Raw genomic sequence first — 13,914 nt, forward strand, 5'->3', positions numbered from 1 at the left:
CTGTCCGCGAGGGCGTTGTGGGATGGAGCACACGGCCTGACTTCACGTGTAGGATTGGCGACGACGCTCAGGCCACCCTTGCAAAAAATAAAAATAAAAATAAAAATGGGAACGCTTTGCTTCCAAAGAGGTCTCTCGAAAGGAAGAAGTCGGAGCTCACAACAACAACAAGAAGATACAGCTGTGCCATGCCCATTGTACAAGCAAAACAGTCCATTATGCTCTACACTTGACGGTCACCAGACCCGTGCTCTAGAGATAAGATCCATGATGCCGTCAAATCTCGCCTTTTCCCCTTGTCCAACCACCTCCAGATCCTCGTCGTCGTCGTTGTCGTCGAGGCCGTTCCTGGTTTGTGCCTCTGCTCCCTTGCTCGTAGTCTTGAGCGCCAGACCAACGACAATGGGCCGCTCTTCTGCGTGCCCGCTTGCTGCTCCTCCTGCACCCACGATGTACTTGGCAATGTGCATCGCATACAGTGGATACAGGTCCGCCAGCGCGGGGGGCGGTGTGCCGAAGAGCGTTGTCAGATTCACATTGCTGAGGTCCAGGTCGTTGTTCTGTGCTCCGCCACCTTCTGCCGCTTCGCTCATCCCAGCTGCCTCTTCCTCCTCGAGGTCCAGATCGACATCATAGCGTCTGCCCATCGTGGAGAGCGACGACTGCAGCGTCGACGATGTGGGATTGACGACATTGGCCTGCATCTGCGGTGCGAGATCCCAGGTTAGCACCAGCACATGTGTGTCTTTTCTTTCGCTCATCTGCACGCTCACCAAGCAGCCAAGCTTTCCAACCTGGGTGACGAGGACGAGGATCCGGTCTGCGTAGGCCGTGCACACCACCTCGGTCTCTATCCCCGACACGTCTCCCGACGACTGCCTCGTCTTGACGGGCAAGAGGTCCCCAAGATTGTCTCCCCCTTTCCCGAGGTCAGCATCGCTCAGTGCCGAGACGGTTGCTTTAAGCGTTTGCAACGGCCCTGGGTCCATCCTCCTTGAAAGTTTTGGAACAAGCCACCTTGGAGCTAGCAACTAACTGAGGAGAACAGAAAGAAAGCCGGACCTTTCTTTGCCCTCCACACCCACGTGTGGGTCGCCCATCGCGAAGAGAGCAAATATACATCGCCGCAAACGCCCAGGATAGCGCGCTCCTACCAACCCCCTTCTTTCTTCCTGAGCTCCAGCAGCGGTCCTCGTTTGGGGGACGCGAGCAGCAGAGCAAGGAAGCGGTTTAGTTCAGCGATGAGTTCGAGGGCCCGCAAGCGGCAGCGCAACGGCTCTCGACCGCGGCACGATCCAGACGAAGCGACCACATCGTCCGTCGAAGAGACGCCTAGGGACGCAGCAGCAGCAGCAGCAGCAGCAGCGTCAGCGTCGCAAAATCCCAAGAAGCGGTCGTTTGCGTCTCGTCTTTCATTCTTCTCGTCTTCCTCTTCAGCGCCGTCGTCGAGTAGCAGCGGAGAGCAGCGTACCACCGCTCGAGACGGCGACGTGTCGGACGGGCTGGGCCATAGAGGCGACTCATCGTCCCCGGCATCCCAGTCGTCCTCGACGTCCCTCTTCAAACGCGTCAGCTCCATCTTCTCGCCCGCTCGCAACGGCGCTTCAGCGTCGCCAGCAGCCATCACGGCTTCAGAGAGCCAGGATTCGAGGTCGCCTCCCAAAAAGAGAAAGAAGATGGACGCAGTGACGAAGCAGGTGGACGAGGCGGGGCTGGGCAGTGATGAACTCGTCGGCACAATCGGCGTTGCGAGGAGAGAGATCGGTTTCGATGCTGATGCTGATGAGGCTCAGTCGGGAAACAAGTCACCAGCAGGTGCGAAAAAGGGTCGAGGGCGGAGGCAGAGAGGGAAAGGGAAGAAGAAAGAGGAGGAGGCAGCGGACCAAGGGCACCTTTCGCTCGAAGAGTCGGCCAGAATGATTGAACTTCTGGACGGTGGCCTTGAAAACAGCAGCAGTAGCAGCATGCCTGGTCCGAGTAACGGGAACGGCTCGGTCACGGATGCCATGGAAGCCCCTGACGAGCTTGCCAACGACGAAGCTGAAGAGAAGCCGAGCGTCGAGGAGTCTCCAACCCAGGGCAAGAAGAATAAAAGCAGGGCAAGACGACCGAGTCCAGCGATCCAGACGCCTCAGCGACGCTCTGGCCGGCGCCAGTCTGCTTCTCCGACCAAGCAAGGTGAAGAAGAAGAAGACCAGCAAGTCGCTGCGACACGGCAAACGCCATCTCGAAGAGGAGGACAAGCCCGATCAACTCCTGTGAAAAGGAGCAGGCGTCTCAACCTCAACGGAGCGGCCGCCGCGGCGCCTCCTGTCGATGGCACTGACGCAACTTCGGATGCTGATGCTGCAGACGCTGGCGATCATGCCGACAGCGTCAAAGAAGCGCCATCCACTTCGTTACCCATCGATGGACAAGTGAACATCGTTGAGAATGGTGGTGACGAGGAGGAGGAGGAAGAGAAGGAACCGACACCACCACTCGCTGCGCGTCGACCAAGACGAGGCGCTGGGAGCAAGGAGCAAGAGGAGCCCAACGCAACGCAGGGCTCGACCGTCAAAGCGAGCAGCCTGGAAGACACGGTCAAGGACAGCTTGGGAGATGACACGGTCCAAGAAAGCGTTGAGGACACGCTGCAGGAGACGAACGCCGCGACCAAGGCAGATGAGGTGCAGGATCCGGTTCGGGGAAGCCAGTCGACTCATCCTGATGACGTATATGAGAAGGCAGAAGAAGAAGATTCCATCCCAAGTTCGGCCCCCGCTCACGAAGAGGAACCGAAAGAGGAGACGGAGCTGCCAGAAATGGAGCAATTTGGCAACGCGCTGGTGTCAGGCGCGACGATTAAGGTGCCTCGAGAAGCATTGGACGAAGAGGAGGAAGAGCAAGGGAGGAAATATGAGTCGGAGCAGGAGAGCTCAGATGAGCAGATCGAGGAGCCAGAGCATGGCAACGAGGCGGAGAACGACGACGACGAAGACAAGGAGAACCATTTTGTCGGCGCTCTCGGATCAGATGAGGCCGAGATCGTGCAAGAACGGAGTGCTGATGAAGAGGAGCGACAAGAGGCTATTCTCGGGGAGGAGGGCAATGACGGAGAGGAGGAGGCCGGACTGGATGACGAGGAAGAGGAACGAGACGAGCAAGTCCAAGTGTCCATCATCGAAACGCTTCACGATGACCTCGACGAAGGAGCAGCAATCTCCCACTCTGCGGTCCACGAAGTCAGTACACCTCGGCAGGACCGAGAAGCCTCGCTCGCCGTCGAGTCGGTCGACTACCCACTGCTTAGCTCTTCCCATTTGGTTTATGGAGACGTCATTGAGGAGAACAGTGAAGACGAAGAAGAGGCAGAGGAGGAGGGAGACGAGGAACAAGAGGAAGTTGAGGAAGAGGCTGACAAAGAGGAAGAGGAAGAGGAAGAAGAAGAAGACGTAGATGAGAGCGAGGAGGTTGTGCTCATTCCCATTCGTGCTCAAGCAAGCACGAGCGAGCCGATCCAGCCCGAGCTTTCTGAGCTTTTAGACGAAGTGGTGGTCCCCGCTGTATACGAGGAAACGCCCATCGCCGTCAGTGAAGGAGTCATTGATCTCACGTCAGATTCTCCTCCTCGAGCCGATTCGCCTACTGCGCCTCGTCTTCCGGAATTCCACACGACGAGCGACGCCAAGGCAATGCCGTTACGCCGAGTGTCCAGCGGACTCTTCAGTCACGGGCCTCTGGCACGCCAACGTGACCATCAGCAAAGCGAGGCTCAAAAGGTCATCAGCGACTTGGGCGAACAGGTTATGATGGAGCATCGCAGCGCATCGGGAGCAGGACGACGCTCACTACCTGCAACGTCTTCGGCCTCCTTTTCCATGCACATGTCGCCGCATCGGTATCGTAAGAAAGATCCGATCGGCTCGGCGCAGTCCAAGACAAGGGCGAGGGACATGGTGAAGGCCAAATTACAGGTCTTTGCCTCGCTCAAGGTCCAGGCCAAGCGGTTGATGCACGGGAAGAAGGGTCTCGATATTGACGAGATGCTGTCGTATGGGGACGAGCTTCGTCGAAAGCAGCGGCAGCAAGCCTTGATTGAAGGCAGCGACGAGGACAGGGACATTGAATTCCGAACCGCTGCTTTGCGAAGGCTACTGTCTCAAGGAGAACAGCGCGCCCGATCGGCCCTCCGGACGAGCCGACACGAGAGCAAGAAGCTCGCTGAACTCGACCGTCGAGAGAAAGAGAGACTCAGGCGGCTTCGTGGAATCCTCGGTCGCCAACCTCTCCCTCCAACGCTTGGTGAGGAAAGGGAGCGGCTTGTGGAGCAGACGTTGAGAAAACAAGGCCAGATCTCTGCGATCCCGGGTGCAGGCGTCAGAGACCACGACATCCAGAAGCTCCGTCCCAGCACCTGGCTGAACGATGAAGTCATCAATTTCTACATGAGACTCATTCAACTTCGGAGCGACCTGGCGGTGACAAGACGAAAAGAGGTGCTCGAGGCTAGGAAGAGGATCGAGGAAGCTTCCAAGGCGGTAGGGACGCCAAGCGAAAAGGACGTGGCGCTGGTCAAGCAGAGCAAGAAGTGGCGAGCATTCTGGGACGTGCACATCTTCAACTCATATTTCTGGCAAAAGTTCAGCTCGCAAGGCTATGCGGGCGTATCGAAGTGGACAAGGAGGGTAGACATCTTCAAGAAGGATCTCGTCCTCATCCCGATCAACATGAACGATACGCACTGGATCTGCGCCGCCATCAATCTTCGTCGGCGGAGGTTCGAGCTCTATGACTCGATGGCCACATCACACGCGACTGGCTCCACCTTCTTCCGCAAGCTCAGGCAATACCTTGCTGCCGAATACTGCGACAAGAAGGGAAAATCTTCTGCGGACGATCTCTTCCTCGACGATTCGTGGACGGACCACTTTTCGGAAGAGAGCCCGCAGCAGGCGAACGGCAGCGATTGCGGCGTCTTTGCGACAATGACGCTCGAGCAACTCAGCAGACGCGATCCAGTCACGGAGCAGCCGCCGCCTCTGACAGTCGAGACTATTCGAAAGCAGGCCGCAGAGAGACAGACAACGGGAGATGCTGGGGAAGATGAAGACGAGGAGTGGAACTTCAGTCAGGGCAACATGCTCTATCTTCGGCGGCGGATGGTGTATGAGATCGCCAAGGCTGAGCTCCTCGACTAGACAGACAACCTCTTGTTTGCATGTATAATACTGGAAACCATAGCGTAGAGAGGAGAAAAAGGTCTAAGGCAATGTGTGCAATTGATTTCATTTTATCTACGTCAGCCGCGACAAAGTAACCGAAACTGAGCTAGCAGGGCTCTTCTGCCTGCATCTGCCGCCAAATATTAGGTGGTGAAGGACAAAAGGAGAAAAGATAGAGTGAGAGCGTAATGCGGGTTATCATCAGACCTTGGCCAGCCCTGCTTCAAGGGCCATCGAGAAGAAGATGGACGTCTTCTTTTCGAGCAAGACGTCCGGCTTGTCAAATTCGGCCACTTCTCCATCCTTGAGGACAAGGACGCGCGTCGAGTCGAGAATGGTGTTCAATCGATGGGCAATCGTAATGGTTGTCCCCTTGAATTCCTTTCGGACGACCTGCTGGATCTGGTCGTCGGTGTCGAGATCGACGCTGCTCGTGGCCTCATCGAGCACAAGAATCTTGCTCCGTCGCAACAAGGCCCTTGCCACGCACAAGAGCTGTCTCTGGCCGGCCGAAAAGTTGCTCGCACCTTCGGTCAACGGCGCTTCGAGCCCACCGACACTCTTGGTGTGGTCGGTGAGACGGGCCTGTGCCAGGCTCTTCCAGAGCTCCTCATCGGTGGACTTGCCCGTCGGGTCGAGATTGTCGCGCAGGGTACCCTCCCACAGCTGCGGGTCTTGCGGGATGATGGCAATGGCCGAGCGGAGGTCCTTGAGGCCAATCTTTGCACAGTCAACGCCATCAATGAAGATGCTGCCTTTGCTTGCCTCGATGATGCGGAACAGGGCCAGGGTGAGACTCGATTTGCCCGCGCCAGTCCTTCCTACAACGCCGATCCGCTCACTCGGCTCAATAGCAAGGTTGAGGTCCTTGAGTACGAGGCCCAGCTCCTTGCGATACCGAGTCGAGTAACCCTGCACTTCAATCCTTCCCTCAGACGGCCAGTTGCGCGGAGGCCTCTGGGCCGGCTCGACCTCGTAAGGAGCCTCGGACGGCACCTCGCTGTAGCTCATGACTCGCTCAACAGAGACAATATTTTGTTCCACCTCTGAAGCGGATCGGACGACCCAGTTGAGCGTCTGCGTCGTCGAGAGGGCCTGCGACATCATAAGGCCGAGTAGGCCCGAGTCCATGTGGCCTCCATTTGTGACGAGGGCGACGGCCAGCATGGAAGCGATGAGGATGATGGCCGAACCCATGGCCTCGATGCGCACGGCCAGCCAGCGGTTGCAGCTCACGGCGGGGAAGTAGCATTGCTGGTTACGATCGACTCGAGCCTCGCTAGTGGCGATGAAGCGCGTCTCCTGACCATAGGCGCGGATCGTGCTGAGCCCTCCAAGGCTTTCCTGGAACCATTGGAAGATCGGGCTCTTGCTCACGGCGTCGAGACGCTTGAGCTCTCGCGATGTGGCGAGATAGTAGCGCTGAACAGCACGGTACATGAACCACAGCGGGGGGATGGCGATGATAAATGGTGGTACGGACACGGTGACAACCACCATGACTCCGGCGACAATGATCATCGTTCGGAAAAAGCCGTGAAGGACGCGGGGAAGAACCTCGTCGATGACGTTGACGTCGCGCGAAAAGAGGTTCAGCAGACGACCAGTCGGGATGGTCTCGAACCACTGGAGCGGAGCGCGTAGCACACTACGGAACATGTCGTCGTGAAATTTTCTGGCCGTGGAGATGGCCAGCCAGGAGTAAAGGATGAAAGGCGCAATGCAGATCGAGACAGCGGCAGCGATGCCCAAGGCGCCGTAGAGGGTGAGGTAGAATCGCGTGTCGGCAGGGGAGCCACCGGTCTGAGAGTTGTGCGTACCCCACTGTTTGAGCACGACATCGCGCAATACTTGAAGGACCTGGAATGTGATGGAGGCCAAGAAATAGAGGAAAACGCCCCAGTAACTTGCACTCGACGCATATGCACGATAGACGTCCATGCTGACGCTTCCCTGCGAGCTCTTCTCCTTTTGCTGTGTCGTCTCCCGGAGTTGTCGAAGCGTGTCCTTCTTCACCTGCGCCTTGCTCATGGTCTTTGGTCGCTTCATCGACGCCGTGCTCAGACGACGATGAAGTTTTGTCTCCTTCAATGCCTCTTCGCTAATGTGACCATGGGCGAGGTGGTTGTCATAGTCGACGACCTCGTGATCGTCCTGCTGCTGCTGCTCCTGAGCTTCATTTTCTCGCCTGGCAGCCTGCTTGCCCAGACCGTTGATGAGGTTGTAAATATCTCCCCTGGCAGCCATGACCTGCTCGTAGGTACCCCTCTCCTGAAGGAAGACTCCACGACGGAGCGAGACAATCTGATCGGCTTGGGGCAAGAAGGCAACGGTGTTGGTTGTCAAGAGCCTGGCTTTGCTCTTCAGCAGACCTTCCGGCCCGATGACGTGCTTGAAGATGTGAGCTCCAACGTGGGCATCGACGGCAGCCAGAGGATCATCGAGGAGGTAGATGTCGGCACGCGCATAGCAGGCACGGGCGAGGGCAACACGGGCCTTTTGGCCGCCACTGAGCGAGACACCCTTCTCGCCGACCTCAGTCAGGTCACCGTCGGGCAAGATTTGCAAGTCTGGTTCGAGGGCACAGGCCTGGACAACGCGTTGATAGAAGTCCGGCTCGTATCTGAGGCCAAAGAGAATGTTGTCGCGGACAGTCGCGCCCATGCACCATCCTCCTTGGCTGAAGTAGGCTGTCCTGCCCCTGACGATGCACTTGCCGTCGGATCTGTACATCTCTCCCAGGATCGCAGAGAGCAAGGAGCTCTTCCCATCGCCGACGCGTCCAAGAATGGCAAGAAGTTCGCCTTTTTGCACCTTGACATCAATGTCCTGAAGCGTGGGCACGGGCTGCGAGCGAGACCACTTGAATTCGGCTCCCTCTAGCTCGACTAGGCTACCATCCCCTTCGGCGTCGGCAGTGTCGCCATTGCTGTCAGGCAAGAGAGGGTCGATGGGATTGGCGGGGATAATGACCTTGCGCGCGTCAGCATCAAGCTCGCCCGCGTCGAAGAATTCAGAAAGGCGTCGAGCAGAGACAAGCGCCTGGATGATGGCGGCTACAATGCCTGCGAGCATGGCCAGGGGGAACGAAAGGAGCTGGTACAGGCTCAAAGCCGGGAAGATGACGTCGGCCGTGAGAGGTTTGTCGTTGGTGAGGGTGTATGTGATGAAGGTGGCCAGCGAGACGAAAAAGGGGATGGCAGTCCAGAAGAAGTTGAAGAGAGCGTTGACCGAGCCACTCTTTTTCAGGAGTGACAGCTCATCGTTGTTGCGCACATCGTAGAGCTTGGCGGTGAAAGCTTCTTCCCAAGCAAAGAGCTTGATACTCTTGATGTTGGTCAGGATCTCATTCATCAATCGCGTCCTGCGATCCTTGACCTTCATTGTCCTCTCGGCCAGCATGCGCATGTATCGAGCGAGGATGGTGTTGAGAGGGATCGAGACAACCATGATCGCCACGCCGACAAATGAGGGCCAGCCCAAGAGGTTGTAGAGCGAGACAAAAGCCAGCGTCATCTGGAACAGGGCACTCCAGGCGATGTGGCCGTATGTGCAGAGATCCTGGAGCCTGGTCGCATCGACGCTCATCAGGTTGACAATGTCGCCCGTGGCACGGCCGCCTCTATCCTCGTTGGAGAGACGCAAGCTCTTTTTGAAAATGGCGCTCACCAGACCGGCCCGGACTCGCATTCCTGTGGTGAAGCAACGCTGGAAATAGGCATGGAGAAAAGCCGTCTGGACCAGGGCAACAACGAAAAGGAGGCCCGAAAAGAAGAAGCCATGCAGAGCCGGCTCGGGGTGCTTGGTCTCCCATGTCTGGACGAATTGGAGCAGCCGACGAAGGATCTGCGGCGAGGCGAAAGCGAGGGCATCTTGAGCTGCCTTGAGAATAGCGGCAAAGAGGAACGGACCTCCGTACGCATAGGCAAGGGTAAGCCAGAAGCGAGGCTTGCCGTCCTTTGTGCGCTTGAGCTGGTAGTACTTTTCAAAGCGCCTGCCCAGGTTCTCGGCATCTTCGCCAGGAGGCAAAGACCACATATCTTCCTCTGTCAAGAATTTCTTTGCTCCGAGCTGGTGGACGAAAGTCAGCTTGGAAAACAACAGAGAGGCTGCACAAGACTCACCGACATCAGTGGCTGCATCCAGTGGAATGACAGACGGGAGAAGATATTGGCAACATTTTCGGGACACTCTTTCTCTGCGTCCACAGGGTCGTAGCTCGAGTCGCTCATGACACTGAAGCCGCTTTCACTTGTTTGCGGCCTAGGGCGGGCGCTGGCGATGGCGGATGTGGGCAAGGCGCCGTTGCCGCTTGGCTTGGTCGACGGCTTCTCTTGTCCAACCTCTACACCAGCGCACTCAAGGGCGAATACGACCAAGACCAGGGTTGTTCGTGCAGCGAGAAGTGCAAATTCGAGGATCATCTCCGAGATCGGTGGAGAAGGGTAGCTGGCCATCGTCCTGAGCCGAACCACATTGGCAACGAGGTGGAAGAGCCAGAAGAAGAGAAGAACCGTAGAGGAGCGCCGTTCGCGCGTGTGATTGAAATGCTGGACGGGAAGCGCAAGCGCATAGCTGACGAAGAGGGCGATGCTGGCCCAGAAGGAGATGTTTTTGAGCGGGTGCTTGAGCGTGCCGTACTGAAGTGACACAGAAAGCGCAGCGCACAGAGCAGCGATACCCAGAAGAATGTTCTTTACGTTGAGAATCGTCTTGCTAGCCTTTGTCAGGACTCGCGGCTCTTGCTTAGCGAGCTTGACCAAGACGTTCCCCGCACAAAGCGCCAAGAGGAGGGCAGGCGCAATCGTCAGGGCCGCATCCTGGAAGCACGGGGTGAAATCCAAATCTCGTTGTTGCGCGACGGGGCCCCAGCCCTCCTTGTTCCGACAAAGCTTGTCCAAGGCACCCATGACTCCATGCTTTGCGCCTCCTCGTCCCGCATGCTGCTTCTGCAACTTGTCGGTGGTCTCGAAAGAGAGGTTGCTGCCTCGATCGAAGTGGGCCACGCCAACCGGCGGCTCGAACAGGGGCGCGACGGACGCATCATTGAGCGTCAGCTGTGCGCCCGGGTCCGAAACAGCGAGAATGAGATGTTGGTGCATCCGGCGCCATATCCCCAGAGTCAGATCCGTCATCGCTCACGAGAAACGGTGCGGATGTAATCTGGAGAAGGAAGCCTGCAAAGTTAGGTGAAATCCTGGCTTGAGGCCTGAACAAGAGTAATGCAGGCGTTCGGCATCGACATTATACGCGCGCCCATAACACCCTCTTCGGCCGAGATCTATTCCTTCCCATCGCGGCGTTAAGGAAAAAAGGCTTACATTGCAGATTCGTCGGTAGGCCCAATCTTTCTCACGATTGATGTCCTGTGATGAGATGACCCATGGGGCTCCTCGCAAAATATCAAAAGTAGCATACAGACTCTGACATCAACACGAGACGGCCTATAAGCTATCGAAAAGAGGAAGGAGAGTGTGCTGGATGGCACGCAGTTGCCCACGCCATCCATCATTTTGTCGGTTGCTAGCATCATTGTTGGATACGTTCGAAATCAATGATCCGTAAGTCCGGACTTTGCTCTCTCATGCAAGGCTGCTCGATCGAGTATGACAGCGTGGCTGGCTGAGAGTATCACTCAGGCAAGGCTAGGCTTGCGAGCTGTACACTCCCTGTCGCTCATATGGACACCAAGCTGCTCGACGAAGTGGACGAGCACAGCGCTACTGAACAGGGGCCGCCGCGCCGAAGCCAAAGAGCTGTTCGAGCGCAGGCAGGTCCGCAAACAGGCTGGCGAGCGTCTCGTCGAGATTGAAGTCCAAATTTTCGAGGTTGGGGGGCAATGGTGCGGGCAAGCGCGCCTCGATGTCTGCCATCAACGCTGCGTCGTTCACGATAACCTCGGCGTTACGCACCGTAAGCCTGCGCTGGCGCTGATCATCTTCCTCTTCTCTCTCGCCTCCGTCGATCCAGGTGCCAAGTACTTCGAGGGTGTGCGCGCAGACCTCGTCGACGAGCCTCTTGGCAGCTGGCAGCTCACTTCTCCTCGTGAGCAAAACCAGAAAGTTGCGTCCCATAATAGCATGACGGAGACAGTCGAGTAGATAGGCCGTGCCTTCTGCATCGTGCTGCCGTGCCGTCCAGCGTCTCGCAGCCACAAGCAGATCCATGGTATGTCGATGTACAAACTTTGGGAAAAAGACCCAGCTGACCCGGGCGCCCAACGACGATGTCCGGGGCACGTCTACCGCACGTAGGATCAGTGCCTTGGCTGTGTCGAGGCTGCGCCGCTGGAGCATCCAATCGACCGCCTCGGGAAGAAGCGCCTTCTCGCGGGACAAAAGATTGGCCGCAAAGGCATCGCAGAGCCGCTTGGCGACGTCTCCGCGCAGCGCAGCGACGCAGAGCGACAGGACTTCCTTTTGCCCCATTCGAAACATGGCAGAAGGGAGCTGGGCTACGCTTGCTTCGAAGCACATGAGGTCTGCATCGAGGTCCATCGCCATGCGCTCGGCATCGTAGGGCCACTGGAAGCTGCTACTCCTGCAGGCACCTAAGCGATCGAAGTAACGCCCGATGATCGCAGAGAGACGCGAATTAGCGCCCTTGTACGCCGTCAAAGTGGGTCCCCTGGCTACTGCCGTATGTTCCAACGAGGAGGCAATGTGCGAGCAGGAACATGGCCTCTGTCCCCCATCTGGATTGCAGAGCTCCAGGGCCGAGATGTGACCCATCGGGTCCCTCAAGCATACGTCAAGGTACTGAGGCTGGATCAGGTAAGGTGACCCCGCATACATCGAGCCAACCCTGGTATGCGAGATGGGATAGGAGAGCGCTTCGTCAGACTCAAGTCGTACCCAAGACAAGGCTCACGGCTCACCTGTCGTTGTGAAAGTAGGCCCAAAAGACACGATAGGCAAGCAAGTCATGCTCCTCCTGCCATGTTCTGATCTCGCCTGAAGTGCCCTGGCGAGCGTAGTCGGTGCGCAAGAAGCGTGCCACGTCCGTCGCGCCATTGTCGATGAGGCTCTGCATCCGGCCTTCGTTTTTCTCAAAGTTGCGCAAGAAAAACGTCGTCGCCAGCACCTCGGCAGACCAGAAGCGCGGTTCCGTCGTCGTTCCAAGGCTAGTCAGGGCTGCTGAAGCCGCCTGATGGGCTGCCTGAGCGACTGAGTCTGCCGTGAAGAATCCTTGTCGAGCCTCGTTGTCGAGACCAACTAGCACCGACTCAATGTCGGTGGGGCATTGCTGAGCGACGAGGGAGGTGATACCAAAGGCAAGGGACTGGACCTCGGCCCACATGGCAGGAAAAGTGTTGGCTGGATCGTGGTACTCGGACGTGAGACGGTGGATGCGGGTGCCATCCAAGAGGTCGCAGGTCCATTCTATTTCACGAAAATAGATGTTCATGACCCGCTCCAGAAAGACAGGGTGGGAAACGAGGCGGCGGAGCGACTCGGCGTCGAAGTCATCTGAGTGGCCGTGGACGCTGTAGCTTGTTTGGCTGCTCGAAGTGATGTTGCTCGAGACGCGGCTGCTTGACGCATGGCTGCTCGCTGCGCTTCCCGCCGGGCTATCCTGGTCCTTTATGGACTGTGCTTGGTCGGCGAGTGCTTCGCTAGGGACCTTGTGCGAAATAGGCCGCTTCCACATAGGCGCTTTCGTCCGTTCTGCTCGTTCAAAAGAGCACTCCTCGGTATCTCGTACACATCGTGCGCACGGCTTTTCGCGATTGCACTGTCGCAGTCGCGGATGTCAGCTCAACCAGGAGGGCTTCGAAGAAGCGGAAGGATACATGGTCTCACTTTGCGCTTGATGAGCCGACATCGATCGCACGACAATTGCGCCCTCCTCCGTGTCGCCTTGACCCTTTTCACATGACCATCCGCTGTGGTTGTCGATGTCGGCATCATGGGCATGCTCTATGATGATTGATGGCCGAGATTGAAGGAGCGGCAACCCACCGACTTTCAAGGCACCCAGGCACCACTCATGCAAGATGAGCACTAACTCTTAATTCCGTTCGCCCAGCCCTTTAGACTTTTCGCTCTGAAAACGTGCCCCCCAGCCTGATGACATCGTGCCCCGATTCCTCAACATGTCGACGGGGCCTCACAATCACCCGAATCGCATGGTGGTCTGCTACCCTTTAAGTCTTTGGTCCTTTAGATCATTTCAGTGCAAGACCGTCCTCGGCCCAGGAGGAAATACCTGTCCCGCCTGCGCCTTGAGCTTAAATATGCGTGCGCGGAAGGACAGGATGGCAAGCCTGTTGACTAGCCATCCGCATACCTCATGGAGAGGAGGGCCCTGGCTGCCTTAATCGCATCGCAAGAGTAGAGCCGGCTCATGCTAGGATCCAGCTTACCGGGTCATTCTACAAGGCATTGGTGCCAATCGGGCGGCGGCTGGGTCCGCCATGCTAGACCAAATTCATCCATGGATTAAATATGACGTCGTCTGAACCCTGAGCTAAGAAAGCTCCCAGGGGCGCAGCGATCGCACTGTATAAGCCAAAGAAAAAGAGAAAAAGAAATGGTAAGGAAAGGTGATGAATCGCTGGACTTCTTGGCTCTCTTTGTGGTCAGGTTAGTGCACAAGAGAAAGGTGCCTCGCAGTCTGGTACATCGGGGTTGAGGCGAGACCAGGCGTCATACGGAGGTGGAGTGCCGTGGAAAGACGGAGCCCGCGCTACGCTTGGCCCAGAGTGGAA

The 13,914-nt window shown here is 57.2% G+C and overlaps 5 protein-coding genes across 5 annotated transcripts; 1 reads left to right on the top strand and 4 right to left on the bottom strand.

The window, feature by feature from the left end:
* Positions 1-107: 107 nt before the first annotated feature.
* On the bottom strand, positions 108-1,026 carry FA10DRAFT_128529 (hypothetical protein). Its single transcript, XM_025517967.1, has 2 exons — positions 774-1,026; positions 108-704 (listed from the first exon to the last, which is right to left on the bottom strand). Exons 1-2 carry the CDS (start codon positions 987-989, stop codon positions 237-239), a joined length of 684 nt encoding a protein of 227 aa, XP_025378165.1. The 5' UTR covers positions 990-1,026; the 3' UTR covers positions 108-236.
* Positions 1,027-4,328: 3,302 nt separating this feature from the next.
* On the top strand, positions 4,329-5,159 carry FA10DRAFT_223992 (cysteine proteinase; the record flags this gene model as incomplete). Its single annotated transcript, XM_025518594.1, has 3 exons — positions 4,329-4,478; positions 4,560-5,000; positions 5,064-5,159. Coding segments are annotated over 3 exons (687 nt in total), but the record flags the coding sequence as incomplete, so codon positions are not given.
* Positions 5,160-5,405: 246 nt separating this feature from the next.
* On the bottom strand, positions 5,406-10,114 carry FA10DRAFT_230362 (hypothetical protein; the record flags this gene model as incomplete). The annotated part of the gene is made up of 2 exons (XM_025518816.1): positions 5,406-9,275; positions 9,329-10,114. The coding sequence occupies 2 exons, from the start codon at positions 10,112-10,114 to the stop codon at positions 5,406-5,408; spliced, it is 4,656 nt and encodes a 1,551-aa protein (XP_025378167.1).
* Positions 10,115-10,831: 717 nt separating this feature from the next.
* On the bottom strand, positions 10,832-12,057 carry FA10DRAFT_128571 (hypothetical protein). The gene has a single exon (XM_025517969.1). It carries the CDS (start codon positions 11,996-11,998, stop codon positions 10,925-10,927), a length of 1,074 nt encoding a protein of 357 aa, XP_025378168.1. The 5' UTR covers positions 11,999-12,057; the 3' UTR covers positions 10,832-10,924.
* On the bottom strand, positions 11,901-13,607 carry FA10DRAFT_128631 (hypothetical protein). The gene is made up of 3 exons (XM_025517970.1): positions 13,570-13,607; positions 13,007-13,493; positions 11,901-12,938 (listed from the first exon to the last, which is right to left on the bottom strand). The coding sequence occupies exons 2-3, from the start codon at positions 13,118-13,120 to the stop codon at positions 12,078-12,080; spliced, it is 975 nt and encodes a 324-aa protein (XP_025378169.1). The 5' UTR covers positions 13,121-13,493; positions 13,570-13,607; the 3' UTR covers positions 11,901-12,077.
* Between the last annotated feature and the right edge of the window lie 307 nt (positions 13,608-13,914).

The sequence above is a fragment of the Acaromyces ingoldii genome, assembly GCF_003144295.1.
Source record: "Acaromyces ingoldii strain MCA 4198 unplaced genomic scaffold FA10scaffold_3, whole genome shotgun sequence".
Lineage (NCBI taxonomy): Eukaryota > Fungi > Basidiomycota > Exobasidiomycetes > Exobasidiales > Cryptobasidiaceae > Acaromyces > Acaromyces ingoldii.

Bases quoted from the DNA above. Each gene is read 5' to 3' on its own strand.
- FA10DRAFT_128529 (XM_025517967.1), bottom strand. From the start codon at position 989: ATGGACCCAGGGCCGTTGCAAACGCTTAAAGCAACCGTCTCGGCACTG. The intron at 705-773 runs GTGAGCGTGCAG...CTCGCACCGCAG, and splicing joins TTGGAAAGCTTGGCTGCTTG to ATGCAGGCCAATGTCGTCAA.
- FA10DRAFT_128631 (XM_025517970.1), bottom strand. From the start codon at position 13,120: ATGCCCATGATGCCGACATCGACAACCACAGCGGATGGTCATGTGAAA. The intron at 12,939-13,006 runs GTGAGACCATGT...CGACTGCGACAG, and splicing joins GTCGGCTCATCAAGCGCAAA to TGCAATCGCGAAAAGCCGTG.
- FA10DRAFT_128571 (XM_025517969.1), bottom strand. From the start codon at position 11,998: ATGTATGCGGGGTCACCTTACCTGATCCAGCCTCAGTACCTTGACGTA.